This window comes from Eublepharis macularius, chromosome 10 (genome assembly GCF_028583425.1).
Source record: "Eublepharis macularius isolate TG4126 chromosome 10, MPM_Emac_v1.0, whole genome shotgun sequence".
NCBI lineage: Eukaryota > Metazoa > Chordata > Lepidosauria > Squamata > Eublepharidae > Eublepharis > Eublepharis macularius.
This window is the reverse complement of record NC_072799.1, coordinates 39,031,391-39,050,112: the sequence shown is the minus strand read 5'-3', so window position 1 is coordinate 39,050,112 and position 18,722 is coordinate 39,031,391. Positions and strand designations below refer to the sequence as shown.

At 41.7% G+C, this 18,722-nt stretch overlaps 1 protein-coding gene across 1 annotated transcript in view; it reads left to right on the top strand.

Annotated features, from left to right (window-relative positions):
• Window positions 1-609: 609 nt before the first annotated feature.
• Window positions 610-18,722, top strand: part of QRFPR (pyroglutamylated RFamide peptide receptor) — a 37,377-nt gene continuing 19,264 nt past the window's right edge. The window contains exon 1 of the mRNA XM_054990462.1: window positions 610-949. Within this exon, the coding sequence (XP_054846437.1) occupies window positions 610-949 (340 nt within the window). The remainder of the gene's footprint in view (window positions 950-18,722) is intronic.

Genomic DNA, 18,722 nt, shown 5'->3' with positions numbered 1-18,722 from the left:
TCGCCCGGCCACATTCACACGGCGGCTCCGTGGCCTTCACTGACCGCTTACAGGAGCGGGTCTCCTCCCAGCCGTCCTTCGCGAACCAGCTACGCCGCCCCTACAAGCTCCCGCCAGCCTCGGATGGAAATTTTGGAGGCGGAGTCCTTGCATAGAGACGGGGGTGGGGGCTCTTATGCAGCTCAACGATTGGCCAGCGGCGCCGACCAAGTCTCCAATGAGGCTCTTGGCTGCCGCGCTTGAGTGGAGGGAGGCGCGCGCGCTTAGCGCTCCGGCTCTGAACTTTCGGGGGTTTGACTGGTGCCTCGACGTTTCCTTCTGGCGAGCGCCTCCCGCTTGTTCTCGGCCGCCTTGACGGCGACCGGCGAGCAGACGCTCCGCGGGGTGTTTAGACGCTGGTCGAGGGTCTGGCGGCTCCTTCCCCGCAGGCCGTCTGGTCTGGTCTGGTCTGGTCCATCCCCGCTGGGAGGCTGGCCAGGTGGTGGTGCCGGCTAAAATGTCTCCCGGCCCGAGGCGACTTCGCCCGGCTCTGCCCACGTAGGACCGCAAAGGGCGGGATGGGCCGCTGCCGCTGATCTGCCCCGGCGACCCTCTCCGGCGGCCCTTGCTATGCCGTCCCTGAACTTTACCCCGGAGCAGTTCGCGCAGCTCCTGCGGGAGAACAACGTGACTCGGGAGCAGTTCATCGCCCTGTACCGGCTGCAGCCGCTGGTCTACATCCCGGAGCTGCCCGGGCGCGCCAAGCTGGCCTTCGTGCTCCTCTGCGCGCTCATCTTCGCCCTGGCGCTCTTCGGCAACTGCCTGGTACTCTACGTGGTGGCCCGCCGCAAAGCCATGCGCACCGTCACCAACATCTTCATCTGCTCGCTGGCGCTCAGCGACCTGCTCATCGCCTTCTTCTGCGTCCCCTTCACCATGCTGCAGAACATCTCCAGCAACTGGCTGGGGGGTGAGTGGCGCGGGGCGGCGGCGGCGGCGGCTAAGGGTTGCCGACCTCCGCGTGGGGCCTGGAGATCTGGAAGTACAGCTGGCCCCTCGGTGACACAGATCAGTTCCCCTGGAGAAAATGGCCTCTTTGGAGGGTGGACTGTATGGCATCGCACCCCTAAGAGCCAAAACACACGTTAAGAAAAACCTAGGTTCAGCACGTGTTCTCTTACCTCAAGGTTTGCCGGGATCTGTAGGAGTCCTGGAAGCTTAAAGATCTGTAAGGGTCCTGGAAGCTTAAAGTCCTGGAAGCTTAAAGGATCTGTAAGCGTCCTGGAAGCTTAAAGGCGTCCTGGAAGCTTAAAGCTTAAAATACAGGCGCCTGTATTTCCCTTTCCCTTTTTGCTGCTCTGTAAATGCTAAACTTTAAGCTTCCAGGACGCCTACAGATCCCAGCAAACCTTGAGGTAAGAGAACACGTGCTGAACCTAGGTTTTTCTTAACGTGTGTTTTGGCTCTAAGATCTCCAGGAATTTCCCAACCCTAGAGTTGGCAAGCCTATGCTATGTTTTGCATTTTTAAAAGTCTTTGTAGTCCTCATGACAATAGTCTCTAGAATGTGTAGCATGTGTCATTTTGAAGCAATCCTTCTTTAGCCCCTCTGCATGTAATGAAAGCAAACTAACCATCCTAAGGGCTTCCTTACTCTCCCATCACTCAGTCCTGGGTTTGGGTGTTGGTGGTGGGGGGGGGGGAGGATGAGCAGAGTAAGCTTCCCCATTGAGTCATGTAGTAATTTTATACTTTAAGTATACCTAAAGGTTGGTATACCTTGTACCATTGGAAGCTGTATGAGAAATCTATCGATCTTACATTCAGTTGGGAAGTTCCCGTCCATTCTTTTGCCAGGTGGGCACCAGAGTGGAAGCAGTCTTAAAACAGTGTATACAAGAGGAGTGGTGCAACTCAACTCTGAAAAGTTATGTGCACTCAAACTTCCCATCGGGATATTTTTAAAATTAAACAAATCCAGTTCTCAAAGCTCTCTTAAGTGTAACTGATGCAGGTGACCTTGGTCCAGTTGTTCTCTCTCACTAACCTACCTTACAGGGCTGTTGCAAGGAAGAGGGAGAACCATGCATTCTACCCTGAGCTCCTTGGACTGGTTGGGATAAAAATGCATGAAATAAGCAAAGAATAATTCACAGTATTCACACATGACAAGTTCCTAACTGATCTAAGGAAACACAGAGCGACTTGCTCTCTGTGGTGAGGAGAATGCAAACTTTTCTGGGCTGGATGATCAGTGATGTGACATGTATGTATTCATAATGCACAGCAGTGTGCAAGCTTTGCTGCATGTCCAACTGCCTGCTTTTTAAAGTTGGGCTCTAAACAAACAAAAGAAGGTATCCCTGTTGAGTCATTGCCACAGGCTGCTGTTAAAGTAAGCAGATAATTCAAATCTAGAGTTGGATTTTTGGTAGATATGAGTATGTGATTTATGCAGCAATTGAAACTGGACACTCTTCCAGGATTACTTACTGACCTAAAATAGACTTTAAAATATATATATATATATTAAAAAGGTGTTGTGATCCCCTTACACACTGCCACCTACCGTAAATCTCCCATCACAGTTAATGACAGTCATAACTTACCACCTGTCTAAACCCTAATTTTCAGGCAGAGAGCCCTGACCCAAATCCTCTCTCCTATTCACAGAGGTTCCACCAGACAGGCAGACCGTTCCCTATATTTACTTCCACTCACCCAGCTACTGCTCAGGAAAGGGAACTCAGTGTTTGCTTCCCCTATATATGCTGCTACTATTTATTACATTTGGCCCATTTGTTGTGACCAGTGTGTTTGAGGCTTGTGTGTGTGTCTTTATTTCTCCTCAGCCAACAACTTAGACATGCACTCATCTGCAGTTCACTACATATATGGACTAGTGGATTTTTGGTATTACCAAGCAACTGTGGGTGAACTGATCTGGATGTACAAACTCAGTGGGCAATGCTTAGACTTCTGTTTCCTTCCTTTAGATCCAATCCTAAACAGGTTTCAAAGTGGATGCTGGTTAAATTAGATTGGATGATATTTTTTTAACTGTGCTGCTGCTGCCTAGCCTACTGCCACTGGAATTGAAGGCCATTACAAAATAAATTACACAAATGGAGGAGGAGAAGAGAATGCTCAAGGCCAGGGCTTTTCTTTCAGGGGCTACCTGCTGGTACAGGGTACCGGCATCTCTTTATGGAGTACTGGCACCTCTTGGGCATTCAGGACTTGGACTAAGAGGGGAGAACATCATGAGTATCATGGCCTTTCCTTTTGCATTGCTGCACAGCACCCTCTTTCGGGCCTTTCTTGCACTGTGCAATAAGGGATGCAATAATTATTGTGTTGTGTGCTTTACTTGATGGTATTGGTGACTATGTGAGCATTTGGAGTCCGCTGTCTGTGAAATCCTAATGTTTTATTAACTTTCAAGCTTCATTTATGGAGATGTTCCCAGCCAGTGTAAACACAGAGCTCAGCATAACATGGAGCCATTTATAAGTAGCACTGTACTGTAGATACATTTTTAAAAATAAGCATGTAGATCACTGAATCCCAAGGGACTGTAAGAGTGCAGTTTATCCTAATAAATAGGCAAACTGCTATGTAATTAACCAGCAGAACAGTTACAGCTGGTTAATTACTTAACCAACTGTGGTGAGTCAGTGTGATAGGTGCCTGCCTAGGACCAGGAAGGCCTGGTTCATGTTTCCGGACCCTGTGTAATCTTGTGAGTGACACACACAGTCATGCTCTCTTTCTTTCCCTACCTGTTTCACTGGGTTATGAGGATAAAATGGAAAAGGGGAGAACCATGTAGGCCACCCTATTTTCCTTGGTGGAAGAGCAGGATAAGAATGTGATAGTGTAAATAGGCAGAACACTTCTAGCTGAATCCTAATTTTGAAGAGGTTATTTGAAACGGCTGCTGTGTCATGTTGCTTGCAGTCGAAAGGAGCCTCCAACTGTAGCCAGTTCGCTTGAAGCGAATGCACCATAATGGTGTATTATGGCAAGGAAGGTGGGATACGGTGCCCAGTCATTTTACTGGAGAATTCTAATCCATGTGCACCAAATAATGAACACGTGGATTGGCCCCTTTATTAGGGATGGCAGCTGCTTGGAGAAAGGGGAAAAAGTCTTGCTTTTTTAATAGAGGCTTAATGTAATTTACCTTCATGCCCTGAAGAAGCTTCAGCTGTCCATTTCCACACATTAAACCTCTACTAAAGGGACAGGACACTTCCACCCCCCCTGCCGTCCCCCCCCCAGGCCTGTTAGAGGCCTATCCTTTATTGAAACAAATGAGTTAATGAATGTAGGCAGGGAAGACCAGTGTGCAAACCAGGGAGACCCTAGGAAGCTGTTGCTGGATGGAGAGGGTGATAAGAGTGCATGCTTTGTCTATCAGAAAGCAGAAGCTATTACCTGGAACAGATATCAAGACTGTAGTTGTGCCTGTGTGAACAACGGGAAGTAAGCCCCATTGAGCAAAGCAGAACTTATTATACGTTCCTAAGACTGAGCAGCAAGCTATTTTGAAAAGCTTGCTTAGGTGTTATGTCCTTGGACCCAAGCTAAGATTTAAACAATTGCTAATACTTATTATAACATGCCTTATATGACTAGGACTTAACTTCATATGGCTTAATCTAGGTCCAGCATGTGGGTTTCTAGTCTGAACTGATATAGTGGTAAGTAGCCCTGTTCACATTTATAGTGAATGCACTTACAGCCTGCTTATATGTGTGTAAGATAGAGCCATAAGCGTTCACTTTACAAGCAAAGCCAGAGAACAGTACCTGAATAAAGGTGGAGTTTAAATTACCAACCTTGTTCACAAGTTACAGTGAATGTATCTACAATTGATGTACAAGGTACACTTGATTTTTATTTATACATGTATTGGGTAATTCTCATGTTACATTCAACACATGCACAGCTGAACATGTGAATAAAACCCCACATTTATCCAGGTGTTGGTCTCTGTTTTCACTAAGTGAACGCACATTGGCTCTTTCTTACAAACGCCTGTACATACAAGTTGTTCCCATATTCACTGTACTCTGGGAACAGGGCTACTGTTGGGCTAGGAATTGGGAGGTTTATATCCTTTCTCTGTCATGAAGCTCATTGCATGCTCTTGGGCCAGTCATGGTTTCTCAGCCTAACTTATCTCACAGAGCAATTGTGAGGATAAAATGAATGAGGGGAGAAAAACATGTGCCCTGAGCTCCCAGGAGGAAGGGTAGGATAAAAATGTTCTAAATAAATATTGTGACAGATGAAGTAAGAGCCCCGTGGCGCAGGGTGGTAAGCTGCAGTACTGCAGCCCAAGCTCTGCTCACAACCTGAGTTCAATCCTGGCGGAAGCTGGGTTTAGGCAATTGGCTCAAGGTTGACTCAGCCTTCCATCCTTCCGAGATCGGTAAAGTGTAGATGACTGGGGAAGGTAATGGCAAACCACCCTGTAACAAAAAGTCTGTCAAGAAAACGTCATGATTCGACATCCCCCCATGAGTTAGTAATGACTTGGTGCTTGCACTGGGGACTACTTTTACCTTAATCTTACAAATGAAGTATATTAGGAAAACAAACAAAAAGCAGTCTTCTTTCTCTCTTTCTGCCTAATATTTTTCCACCTGGCTTTTCAAGCTCATGGATTTTTTTCCCTTTCTGCTTGAGAATTGGTTCCTTAAGGAGTCTACATAGGTTGGTCAAAATAATGAGTTCCAAAATATCAAAACACAAAGTGACCTAATGTTGAACAGCGTATTTGGTAGTGAATGCTCAAGTTAATGTTCTTCATATCTATAAAATGTACTCTCATGCTACAAATAAATGCATTGACATAAACTAAAAGGGTAGTGAAAAAAATGGGTCTGTCTCCTACTCATATAGCCCTACTCTGTTTAGCAGAAGAAGGTGTCTGTCCTAAGACTGAAGAGTATTTAACTGACAGCTTAGTCAGTGTTATTTTAAGAACTCCAAACTGAACAACAAGCAACAAGGACATGGAATCATAGATAGTCACTGCACCGGAAAAGCTCAGCTTCTTGCCACTCTTGAAATGTAATTATTATTTTTTTTAAAAAAGGAACAACGAACAGAACTACTGGGTCCTTGGGGCCTAGAAGCAGAGAAGATCATCAATGCCAGAAAAGTGTTGTCACTTTTTAATTTGCTTTTCCTTCTGTACCTCCTTTGGGTGACTGTTGGGAAAGTTGCAGTACATTTGCTGTGATTAAGGCTAATACCATCTGATGTTTGCTTCTGCTGTAAAATCTCCCCCCTCCCTTTATAAGTAGTTTAAAAGAAAAGCTTTTGAGAAGTACCACAATGAATCACTACATTTTAACAATCTTGGGTAAATTTTTTAGAAATGTGAATGATTCAATGAAAGATACTTTTGTTTGGCTTTTATCCTTGAACACTAGCAGAAGTCTGCAGTTATGTATACATAAAAATAGAAATGAAGTGAAGGTATAACCATTACTTTATAGTAGATTTCTAATAAATGACATTATTTAATATAGTAAGTTGTCGTCTTGGTTTAAAAAGCAAGATTAGAACATCAAGTTACACAATGTGGAGGAAGTTAGAACAGTGGGTTGGATCCATCCAGCTCTTCTTGTGGTGAAAAAGGAAGGGGGTTTCCCTGTGACCAAAAGGCTATGTTGCAACTCATGGATCTACATGGCCTTAAGTAAGGTGCAGAGTTGGGAGAGATTAACTGAAAAAAACGTGCCAGATCCACCTCAGTTTGCCTTCTGGCTATTTCTGGTTATTATTTCAGATAATACAAGAGAGCAGCATCCAAGGAACAAAACATCTCTGAATGCAATACATTTGCAGGATCTTCTTGCGTTGTTTGTGTATCCATATTTCTCAGTAAACAATGTACCATCCCTGTTTTTGTAAGGAATGGTGTTGAGAAAGAATGACATTTTTCTTTAATGGTAGAAAGCTGCTATCTTGCCTGCAGCTGTGCTTGTGCACAGCATGTGCCTGTCTTGTGTGACATTTCTTCTGTGCCTTTTTATTCCCTGTAGATTCATTCAAATGTGGAGGTCTAAAGTGTATTGGAACTGAATATTATCCACAGTGTCTGTTCAAAAGCTTTAAAGGTTGCTTATGCTTTTTCCTTTGTAAAATGAAGAAAAATCCCCCCTCCCCGGTGCCTTATATGTAAAAGCAAGTGATTTTACATATCTAAGCTCATTTGAAAGTTTTACCCAACTGTATGTACAGAAACAGGATAAACCAAATGTCCATAGTCGAATTGTTTGTTCTGTTTCATACCCTTGACTATCTTCTATCAACAAGCCAATCATACAAAGACAGGCAACAAAGATTTGAATATCTGATAGGAGGCCATGTATCTAACTTAATTAGAAATATTATCTTAGAATATATAAGCTGGTTTACCACATGCAGAGAGATTCTGATGAGAGACAGACAGACAATCCTTATGTATATCTTGAAGGTGATACAATCCCGTAGAGGATCCTATTATATGCATGGCTACATATTTGAATCGCAGTGAGGCAATTGCCAATTGTGTCATAAATAGTCATTTGATGGCAAGGGTGTAACTTTAATTAGTTGGGAATATGTTCCCAGTTTCTTTTAAATACACTATAACTGAAAGTCTTGAGGCTACTTCCTGCAAAGCAGAGAACAGCTTGAGGGAAAGAAGGAAATTTGGCTTTCCCACCTTTAAGCATGCACAAGCCCTTTGCCCGGATCATTTATGGGGCTGAAGAAAGAGATTGACTAAGATGGCTCAGTGTTCTGCCAGGTTTTCCTGCAGCAAGCAGCAGAGGTAGCTTTATGGCATGCCAATTTTCAATTTTTAATGTGTAATTTGTAAGCTTTTAAAATCAATGAGCATATGCTGCCAAGGAAATGTTTCTTGGAGGAATAAAAAGGGATGAAGTTGGGAGTAATTATATAATCCATTGTAAGAACAAAATGCCAAAATATGATACCAATACTCAGAATTTAAGACTCTGGAGTCTTGAACAGAGAGAAGAGAAATCTTTCAAATAGGTTGAGGGATTTCTTTTCCAATTAAGTACAGGGTTTCTTCAGAACGCCTTATTACCATCTTATTGAAGCAGGTCACAGTCTGAAAGCTACTTCTGTGACCTGACATTTTACCTCCTCATTATATTTCATATGATAACTACGTATAACAAGTTACACTTTCTCAATAAAGATGATTCCTTTAATGCTTTGCAGGGGGCTACCAGAAAATTTCAATCAAACTACTTTACATGTATTTTTGGATTCAGATCAATTGAGCATCTATTATGACATGGATATTGTTAGTAGGAATGATCGATTCAGACATGAATACACAGAAAAAGTGAGCTAAGAGCAACATTTAGGATTTTCCATGTCAGCAGATCTTTGCTTTATTGCTGGGTCAGCGTGCTTAAACCCGTTTATGTTTATTGTAAGTAACTCAGTGTTAGTCTATACGTGCTATAGCAGTTCTGTATCCTGAGCTCCTGAGGGTTTTTTCTTTCTGAGTAGCTACCAGGCCGCAATTCAGATCAGGAACATGGCATGGCGGGGTTTAACATTTTATTCCTGCTCCACTTTCCAGGTCCTTTGGAGGAAGTTTTCACTCAGCTCTGCTTCAGCGCACATGGACTGCCACTCCTTTGTTGCATTGGAAAACGAACACAATGAAAAAGGGAAGAATCGCTGTGAGTGCTGAAGTGGAACTGAGGGAAAACTGACTCCAAAGGGGTGATTTTCACTCAGCTCCACCTCAGCATGCATTGGGATTCCATCCATCACTGGTGTGACAGGAGCGTAGGAGTTTGTTCACATGTGCACATGCTTCTACCCACTCTCATGCCTTCCCTCCTGCTGGCCAGGTGAGCAGGGCTGGGGGCGGCAGGTGGTGGTGGCACATTCCCCTGTCTCAGGTGGTGTGTGTGTGTGGCAAGCCTAGACCTACCAGTGTCCTGTATAGTTTGGCTCTAAGTACATACAACATTTATAGGTAGTAATCAATTCCCAATCTTGTCTAGTGTTGTTCAGGCTGAAAGAATCTGATATTGATTTGTGAGTTCCATATGTTATTTAAAAGTATAATAATTTCTAATATGTGTGAGCAAAGTACTGTCAAGTCACAACTGACTTATGGCGATCCCAGCAAGGGGCTTTCAAGGCAAGTGAGTAGCAGAGGTAGTTGGCCATGGCCTTCCTCAGCCGAGTCTTCCTTGGTGGTCTCCCATCCAACTACCAAGCCTGCTTAGCTTCTGAGTTCTGATGAGATCAGGCTATACCATGCTACCTTCACTCTCAATTTCTAATATACTTATTTTAAAAATCTTTTAGATTTTCCTTAAGTTAACATTTCATTGAACGTTTCTAAGTTTCTTCCTGTTTCCATGTCAAAGTTTTATACATTGTTGCACTGTTTTTCTTTCTTCCATTGCTTAGTATTTTATAGTTAGGATTTTTTTTAAGTGAACGGAAAAACTCGGAATACATGCCAGTAGACAAATAGGGAGCATAAGTCTTCGTGCTTCCAACCATCTGACTGAATGAAAGCTCAGCGTTGTTGAAGCACTCATGGGACGCATTGAAATGTGCCATCTAACGCTGGGTAATTGGCTTGTCTTTCACCCTCAAGTCAAACCACAAAATAAATATTGCTGCACTTACATTTAATGAACTGCAATAGCCATCAATTATATGCCCAGACTTAAAGAACAACTGCATCTGCAGAGTTAACCACCAGGACCTAATGAATTATACTTAATTAAGCAAGTAGCTATTTAACTTTTTTTCCATTCTGAACCAAATGCTCATTCATAAAAGCCAAAGATAAAGTGAAAGAAAGCTTAATTAGACAGTTATATGAAGCACCATCTGAGGAGCAAGGGGTTAGCATTGAAGAGATGAGATAGGACTGGCCATCGCATCACTGATAGTTAGCTCATTAGTATCACACTGGAGGTCATTCAAGTAGTTACACTATTCAACCATGTATGTTGCTAATGCAATGAATGGGGACTCTGTGTTACTGGTCTTTTGTCGAAATCAGTCCACATGTGAACTGGCTTCTTTATTATCAAGTAGTTCTGCATGCTTTTTCCTGGAACTTTCTGAGATTTGTAGAAATTACCTTGAAGCAAAGGAGTCTTTCAATAAGAACTCTAGCCAGAATCACGTATTAGTGATTAGTGTGTCCATAGCTATATAACATGGCTGAAGGGATTCATGGCAACTTCTAATAAAAGTACATATGCCTTCATCAGTCGGTCTTGATTTCAGATCTTTCCCCGTAAGACACTGAAGTCACCTTTCTTTTGGCTAATAGAGAGAAAGATGAAGTGTCTGCAGTGACAGCCAACAAACTAGGGTGTCATATTGTTACCTTCTCCAGAATGGGTAGGCTGCAGAAAGTGGTCTTCCTACCAGACATTCTCCTGCACTTGTTCTTCATGCGGTAGCTATCCTCTATCAGTGTTGCCATGTTAATGTACCCCATTTCGGACCCCACTCTTGTTCCCATTTCTACCTCTGTGAATGGTAGACATGTCAAATTCAAGTGCTTAGAATACCTCCAGTCCTTTATCCCCATCTTGTTTTGAAATATTACATCAGAATGTTCCTTGCTTATTCCCTAAGGATAACCACGAGAGTCTGTAGGAGCAAAACAGAAGTCTAGCGGCACCTCAGAAAAATAAATTTTAAGTATAAGCTTTCATGAGTCAGTTCTCGCTTTCAGTATCATACTTTAGCATCTGAAAATTTAGATATGCCATACTGTCGGTCCCTTGCCAAATGCTTGGCATTATTTTGCCTGTTATATTTTGAAATGATAACATCTTTCTTTTCAGCTATATGAGATGTTAATCACCCAGTAGCACAGTTCCATAGCTGAAGGCAACTGAATAATAGCAATTCAAACTAGGAAACCTTTCTTTTGGAAGATTTGATAAAAAAGTGTTTAAGTTGTGTTCCACTTTTGCTGAATCTGTCAGTCTCCCATTGATCAAGCATATGAATTATGTGATTACTGTTGTTGTGATGGAGGGGCGGCAAGAAATGCATCAGAGATCCACCTTCTGACTTCCGGTTTGGGATTTATGGAGGTCTAACGCAGCTCCATTTGCGGAGCTGACCGGACTGCCGTTTTAAGCGGCCGGCGGGGTGAAAATAGCCCACGGCCGACTGCTCTCAGGCGGAGAGCAGGCAAAGAACGCTCGAGACCCTAGGGCGCGTTGATCTCGGACGAGGGGGGGCTCTACACAACGGGTCCCCTCCCGATCCTTGAGGTCCCACCCTGAGACGGGTCGGCTACAATCTCTGCGGCAGTTTTGGGGCCAACTCGGCTGGCATAAGACCTACATATCCAAGCTTCGATTGGGGGAAGAAGTGAAAAGGAGAATTTGAAATCGAAACAGCGATTACAACCCGAGAAAAGTGAAGGGAAGGTAAAGATCACTATCTTCCGATACGGGACAGCTTGATAAAAACAGAGAGGAAAAAAAGTAGACTTTTAAACTGCAACAGACTAGTGAAAAGGAGGGGAAGCTTCGGCAGGAGTTGTATTAGAAAAGAGACTAAGTTTAAAGAAGTTATTAAAGAAATCGGACTATTGTTTTGAATACCTGTGGCTTTGGAGCTGTGAGAAAAAGACACCATCGCGAGATCTGCTGTGGGAAGACGGGAGACAGGAAGTGCGTAACAACAATAGAGCGGCTGGAGAGAAGCGGCCCTGGCTGGAGGGCAGGAAGAAGGGAATCGCCATCTTTGAGAGGGGAAGGGCCGCGGCCTCAGCGGAAAAGGAAGTAGGCCATATTGGATTATAAAATCATAGAGAGACCATAGAGAAAAGACGCCCGACATTTTGGACCCTTTAAAATTAATTTATGCAAGAAGACCGGGACATTTGAAATAAAAAAGGTACTAAAATTAACGCCACGGAGTTAAGGAAGAGAGCGGACTCGTGGGAGCGAGCTAAAGCAAGCCCCACGATGTCGAAGAAAGAGTGGCAATCGGCAATAGAAAACCTGGATAAAAAACTTTTGGAGGTGATTAAAGAATTTAAAGACATGAAATTGGAGCTGATTAAAGAGGTTAAACAGACAGTAAAATCGGAGCTGTCAGAAGTAAAATCGGAGCTGTCAGAAGTGAAGAAAGGTATGGAAACAATACAAAGTGAATTACAAGGGACGCAGCAGAGAGTTAAAACAGTAGAAGGAGCGATGGAGAACCTAGCAGATACGCAACAAACAGAGATGAGGCTGATGAGGGGAAGGATGGCGGTTGCGGAAAGCAGACATATGGAGAAGCAGCTCAGATTTCGCGGCCTGCCGGAAGTGGAAGGAAAGACAGCGCAAGAACAGATGACGGAGGTGTTAGCTGAATACCTGGGGAAGGAGGAGGAGGATGTTGTGGCTATCCTAGATGTGGCATATCGTGTGAATTCGAGAATTGCAACCCAGAGGAAACTACCAAGAGACGTGATTGTACAATTTACAACAAGAAACATGAAAGAGAAGATTGTGACTAAACAGTTTCAAGATCCATTGGAGATCGATGGCAAGACAATTATCATAATGAAGGAACTACCCAGATCAGTGTTACTAGATCGGAAAAAATATAAAGGGCTAATCCAGATGCTGAAGGACATGAAAATCAGGTACAGATGGGAGCTTCCAGAGGGTTTGTCCTTCGAATTTGGAGGCGCTAAAAAGCGTATCAGATCTGAGCGGGAGATGGAGCGATTTATAAGGGACAATGAAAAAGACTTACCAACAAGATTATGAATATGGAGTGTAAAGTATTATCTTGGAATGTAAATGGACTAAATTCACCGAATAAGAGAAAAAATATTTTTCACTGGCTATTAAAACAAAAATGTGATATTGTTTGTTTGCAAGAGACTCATATTCGAAAACAGGATGTAAAATATCTAAAACTGGGAAAATTGGGCAAAGACTTTGTAGCGGCCTCAAGTAAAAAAAAAAGAGGAGTGGTGTTGTATGTAAAAGAGGAGCTACAACCAAAATTTATAATGAAAGATGTGGAAGCCAGATTTGTAGCAGTGGAATGTACTTGGAATTTAAAGAGAGTGTTGGTAGTCGGAATCTATGCACCTAACGGTGCAAAAGAGAGCTTCTTTGAGGATTTGAGGAAGCATTTAGATGATCTTTCATATGACCAAATAATTCTTGCTGGAGACTTCAATGGAGTGACAGACTTGGAACTGGATAAAAAGACTACTATGACACAAAAGAAAAGAGGACTATTACCAAAGCTCTTTTTTGAGTTGATTCAACAAGAGACTCTTGAAGATGTATGGAGGAGAGAATATCCTAAAAGTAGGCAGTTTACTTTTTATTCTGCAAGGCATTCCACGTTATCAAGAATTGACATGATCTGGGCCTCAAAAGATTTGGCGTTATGGACTAAAGATGTAGAAATAATGCCGATGGTAGGCTCAGACCACAACCCAATTATGTGGAAGCTGGGGAAAAAGAGGAAAAGGAAAGCATGGAGAATAAATGAGGATTTGTTACAGGAAAAAGAGAATATGGAAATATTGAGAAGAGAGACAAAGTTTTTCATTCAATACAACGTGAATAAAGAAGTACCAACTGATAAAGTTTGGGATGCTTATAAGGCGGTTATAAGGGGCATACTAATGGACTTAAATGGTAGAGCAAGAAAGAAGAAAGAGGAGAAGAGACAAGAGATTGAGGAGAAAATAAAAACTAAGGAAATACAGTTAAAAAAGAGACCAGGGAAAAAGAAATTATACCAGGAAATTAAAATATTGCAAAAACAGCTAACAGCAATGAGTAATAAAGAATTGGAGTGGAATCTCAAAAGGCTGAATCAGAAAGCATTTGAGGGTGCAAATAAACCTGGGAAGTACCTGGCATGGCAACTGAAGAAAAGAAGGGAAAAGAAAACAATAAATAAAATTTGTGAAGATGACAAAACGTATTTGGAACAGAATACCATTAGTAGAGCCTTTTATAAATTCTACGCTAAACTGTATAATAAGAAAGAAGTAAATAAAGACTCAATAGCGTCATATTTGGAGAAAATGACACTTCCAGAAATCTCGGATGCTTGGAGAAATAAACTGAACAGTGAAGTAACGGATGAGGAAATAAGTAAGGCAATACAATCTGCAAATCTAGGAAAGGCGCCAGGGCCAGACGGACTTACAGCTAAATTTTATAAGACTATGGCCAATGAGCTGGCACCATTCCTAAAGGAGGTGATCAACGGAGTTTTAAGGGATCAAAGGATTCCAGACACTTGGTCTGAAGCGAACATATCATTGATCCCAAAAGAGGGCCAAGACTTGACTAGTGTGAAAAATTACAGACCTATATCGTTACTCAACAATGACTATAAAATCTTTGCGAAGATACTGGCGGAGAGACTGAAGGGGTGGCTTTCGGAAGTTATAGAGGAGGAGCAAGCAGGCTTTCTGCCAGACAGACAAATAAGAGACAATTTAAGGACAGTGATTGATGCTATTGAATATTATGATAAGCGTTGTGAGAAAGAGGTTGGTTTCTTCTTTGTTGACGCTGAAAAGGCATTTGACAACTTAAACTGGGACTTTATGTTTGCCACTATGGAAAAGCTACAATTAGGAGAAAGATTTATCAGAGCAATTAAGGAAATTTATAGAGACCAGACTGCAGCAATTGTGGTAAATGATGAATTGACCAAGAAATTGACTATAAGCAAAGGAACAAGACAAGGTTGCCCGTTGTCTCCACTGTTGTTCATTTTAGTATTGGAGATTCTGATGATACAAATACGACAAGACGAGGAAATTCGAGGAATAAAAATAAAGGACTATTCATACAAGGTCAGAGCATTTGCGGATGACATAATGTTAATTGTAGAGGACCCACTGGAGAACATGCCAAAAGTGATAGATAAGATTAAGGAGTTTGGAGATTTGGCAGGTTTCTTCATTAACAAAAAGAAGTCAAAGATACTATGCAAAAACATGACTAAGCAGAAACAACAATTGTTAATGGAAACAACGGATTGTGAAGTAACAAGTAAGGTGAAATATTTGGGAATTGAACTGACTGCAAAGAATATAGATTTGTTCAAGAATAATTACGAAAAATTGTGGATTCAGATTGAGAGAGACTTGATTAAATGGAATAGGCTCAATCTGTCATGGTTGGGTAGGATTGCAGCGGTTAAGATGAATGTGTTACCAAGAGTGATGTTTTTGCTACAGACAATACCAATCATCAGAGACTCTAAACAATTTGAAAAATGGCAGAGGAAAATATCAGATTTTGTATGGGCAGGCAAGAAGCCTCGAGTGAAAATGAAAGTTTTACAAGATGCAAAAGAAAGAGGCGGAATGAAACTGCCCAATCTGAGACTTTATCACGATGCAATCTGCCTAGTTTGGCTGAAAGAGTGGATGACATTAAAGAACAAGAAACTATTAGCCCTAGAGGGATATAAAAAAATATTTGGATGGCATGCATACCTATGGCATGACAAAGTAAAGGTCAACTCGATGTTCCTGCACCATTTTGTACGGAGAAGTCTATACACAATCTGGAAGAAGTACAGAATTTACCTACAAGAAGGAACTCCTTGGTGGGTGGTTCCATATGAGGTGATAGACCCGAGAGTTGTTGACAACGAACGACAATGTTTGACATACAAAGAAATAACTAAAATAGAAGCATCTAAACTTAGAATAAAGACGCAAGAGGAACTATCACCGAACTACGATTGGTTCCAGTATAGACAGATCAGAGATTTGTATAACTCGGACTCTGTAAAGGGAGGTATACGAATAGAGAATTCGGAACTAGAGCAGACCCTTTTTAAAGAGGACAAGAAAAGAATATCCAAGGTATACCAAGTACTGTTGAAATGGTATACTGAGGATTAGACAGTTAAAACACAAATGGTGAAATGGGCTATAAATTTTAATAAAGAGATAACAATGGAGGCATGGGAATACTTGTGGAAGACTACAATGAAGACAACGACATGTACAAATATTAAAGAGAATATTTACAAAATGATCTATCGTTGGTACATGACACCAAAGAAGATTGCGCTAGGGAACTTGAACACTTCTAATAAATGCTGGAAATGTAGGAAGCATGAGGGCTCCCTCTATCATATGTGGTGGTCGTGTGATGTAGCTAGGCAGTACTGGGGGGAAATAATAAGAGAAATGAGTGAAATTTTACAATTTCAAATAAATAAGAACCCAGAACTCCTGCTACTAAACTTGGGAATGGAGGGAATTCCAGCCCATCATAGGACGTTGATATTTTATATGACAGCAGCAGCCAGACTTTTGTATGCGCAAAAATGGAAAGTACAAGAAGTGCCAACTATTGAAGATTGGATTTACAAATTGCTGTACATGGCAGAAATGGACAAGATGACAAGAAAACTGAGAAATCTGGACTCAGGGCAGTTTAACACAGATTGGGAGAAGCTGAAACAATATCTGGAGAAGAAATGGGAGGTGGGAGGAAAACTGTGGCAGTTTGAGAACTACTGAAGTATAATAAAATGTAGAGGGGGGTGACTTTACCGGGGGGGGAAGAGATAAATGTGAATTTATAAGCAGTTAGATTAACAGATTGATATATATATAGATATATATATAGATATATATATAGATATATATAGGTTAATAGATAGAATATTGATAGAAAATAATTAATGATAAGGTTTAAATATAAGTATTGAGTAACCAACAATATTTTCTTTCTTTGATAAGATTTGTATAATGCACCAAACTGAATGTACAGAAGAGTTAAATTGATTGACTATGTGATGAGTTATATAGAATTACCATAAAAAGATACAATGAGTAATATATAGAGAATAAGTCAAATTGTTTGATTTAAATGTAAGATTTTTATGGTTTATGATATATAGGTTTATGATATATAGAAATATTTAAAACTGGAAATGGGATAAATTGTTTATCCAAGATGGAAACAAAGACTTACAGTTTGGGTATATAACAAGAAAAGTAGTTAAGGATGTACTGCTTAGTATAATGGAGAATGTATATTTGTTTTAGATAGAGGAATTTAATAGAAGTAAGGGAAAAGGGACAAAGGGTGGGAAAGCTGTTGGAAGTCAACAAAAGGGGGGGAAAGGGAGGGGGTTAGAAGTGAAAAATTTGGGGAAAATTGAATGTAATGTAAAAAATAACGGATTCTAACCCAATAAAAATTTTTTCAAAAAAAAAAAAGAGATCCACCTTCTACTGAAAAGGGCTTCTGGCTGAAATTGTGCAGTAAACTGTGTATGACCAGGGTTTTTTGGGGGGGAAAAGAGGTGGTGGAACTCAGTGGGTTGCCCTCGGAGAAAATGGTTTTCTACTTTGTTTCATTGTATTCATATGTTTATTACTAGTATATACAACATTGTTTACAATTGTCACCTTGTTACATTTTTCTCTAATTGTGGATTCAGGTGGTGTTTTCAGTTTGTAGTATACATTGCATCCCTGTTTTTTTTTATATAGCTTCTTGTACTTGGGTACTTGGTATTTGTGCTACTAATAACCAGGGCTTTTTTTCAGCAGGAACGTGGTGGAACAGAGTACCGGAACCGCTTGACAATGGTCACATGGCTGGTGGCCCCGCCCCCTGATCTCCAGACAGAGGGGAGTTTAGATTGCCCTCTGTGCCGCGGAGGGCAATCTAAACTCCCCTCTGTCTGGAGATCAGGGGGCGGGGCCACCAGCCATGTGACCATTGTCAAGAGGTTCCGGAACTCCGTTCCACTGCGTTCCTGCTGAAAAAAAGCCCTGTGTATGACAGTGGTCCTGACGTATCCTGTGGTATGAGGCCAGTTCCCCACGAGTCTTTAGAAGGCAGCCCTTCTGTTTTATGGGAACTCCAGCAAGAAAGCTGCCACTTTATAATAGCAAACCCAAGTGTGAGCTGAGGCCAAACTTGGTTAAAGGGTTCTGTAGCCGGGCTTGATCACTCCTAGCTTTCTTAGGAGAGCAGAACGGGGTTATAACATACAGAAGTGTCTGGAGGAGAATGGATGAACTGGGAGGTGAACTTGAATTCATGACAAAGAGGAGAGAGCTAGACAGACTGCAGTTTGTAATCCCCTACAGGAATGAGGTCCGTTTCTTGCTTGCACAAGCCTTCCTGGTATTCTGAAATGAGGCATATGCCAAGAAATACAAAGAGATATATTAGTCTGGAGGGAATGAAATGTTCAAGATGGAGCTTCAGAGGAAATTTTCATCAAGTTGTCTGAATTAACTGTGCAAAGTATTTTATTTTATTAGATTTGGCTGCAGCCAGCTGTCATGCCCAGAAACTCAAATGAATGAAGCTGTTAAGGAAAAGAGAAGGGGAAATGTATGAATTTAGGGGAAAAACCATTTAAAGCAGTTTTTTTTAAAGAAAAAAAAACTATTTCAAGCAATTTTTAAAAAGGCATGTTGTGTTAACTGTCAATATTTGTGAGACCCCATATCTAGAATACATTCTCAGTTAAACAGAGCTACTTGGACACTTCTTCAAGGGCTCTGTGGTTTGCAAACCTCCAGACTGTCATAACCCCATCCCAAGCAGCACTGATACTGAAGAGGAAGAGCAAATAGCAGCGCCACATCTTGACACAGCCGTTGAGTTTGAACTCCCTTCCATGGGGAGACCCTGAGTTTGGTGCCTAGGAGCTTCCATTCCAAG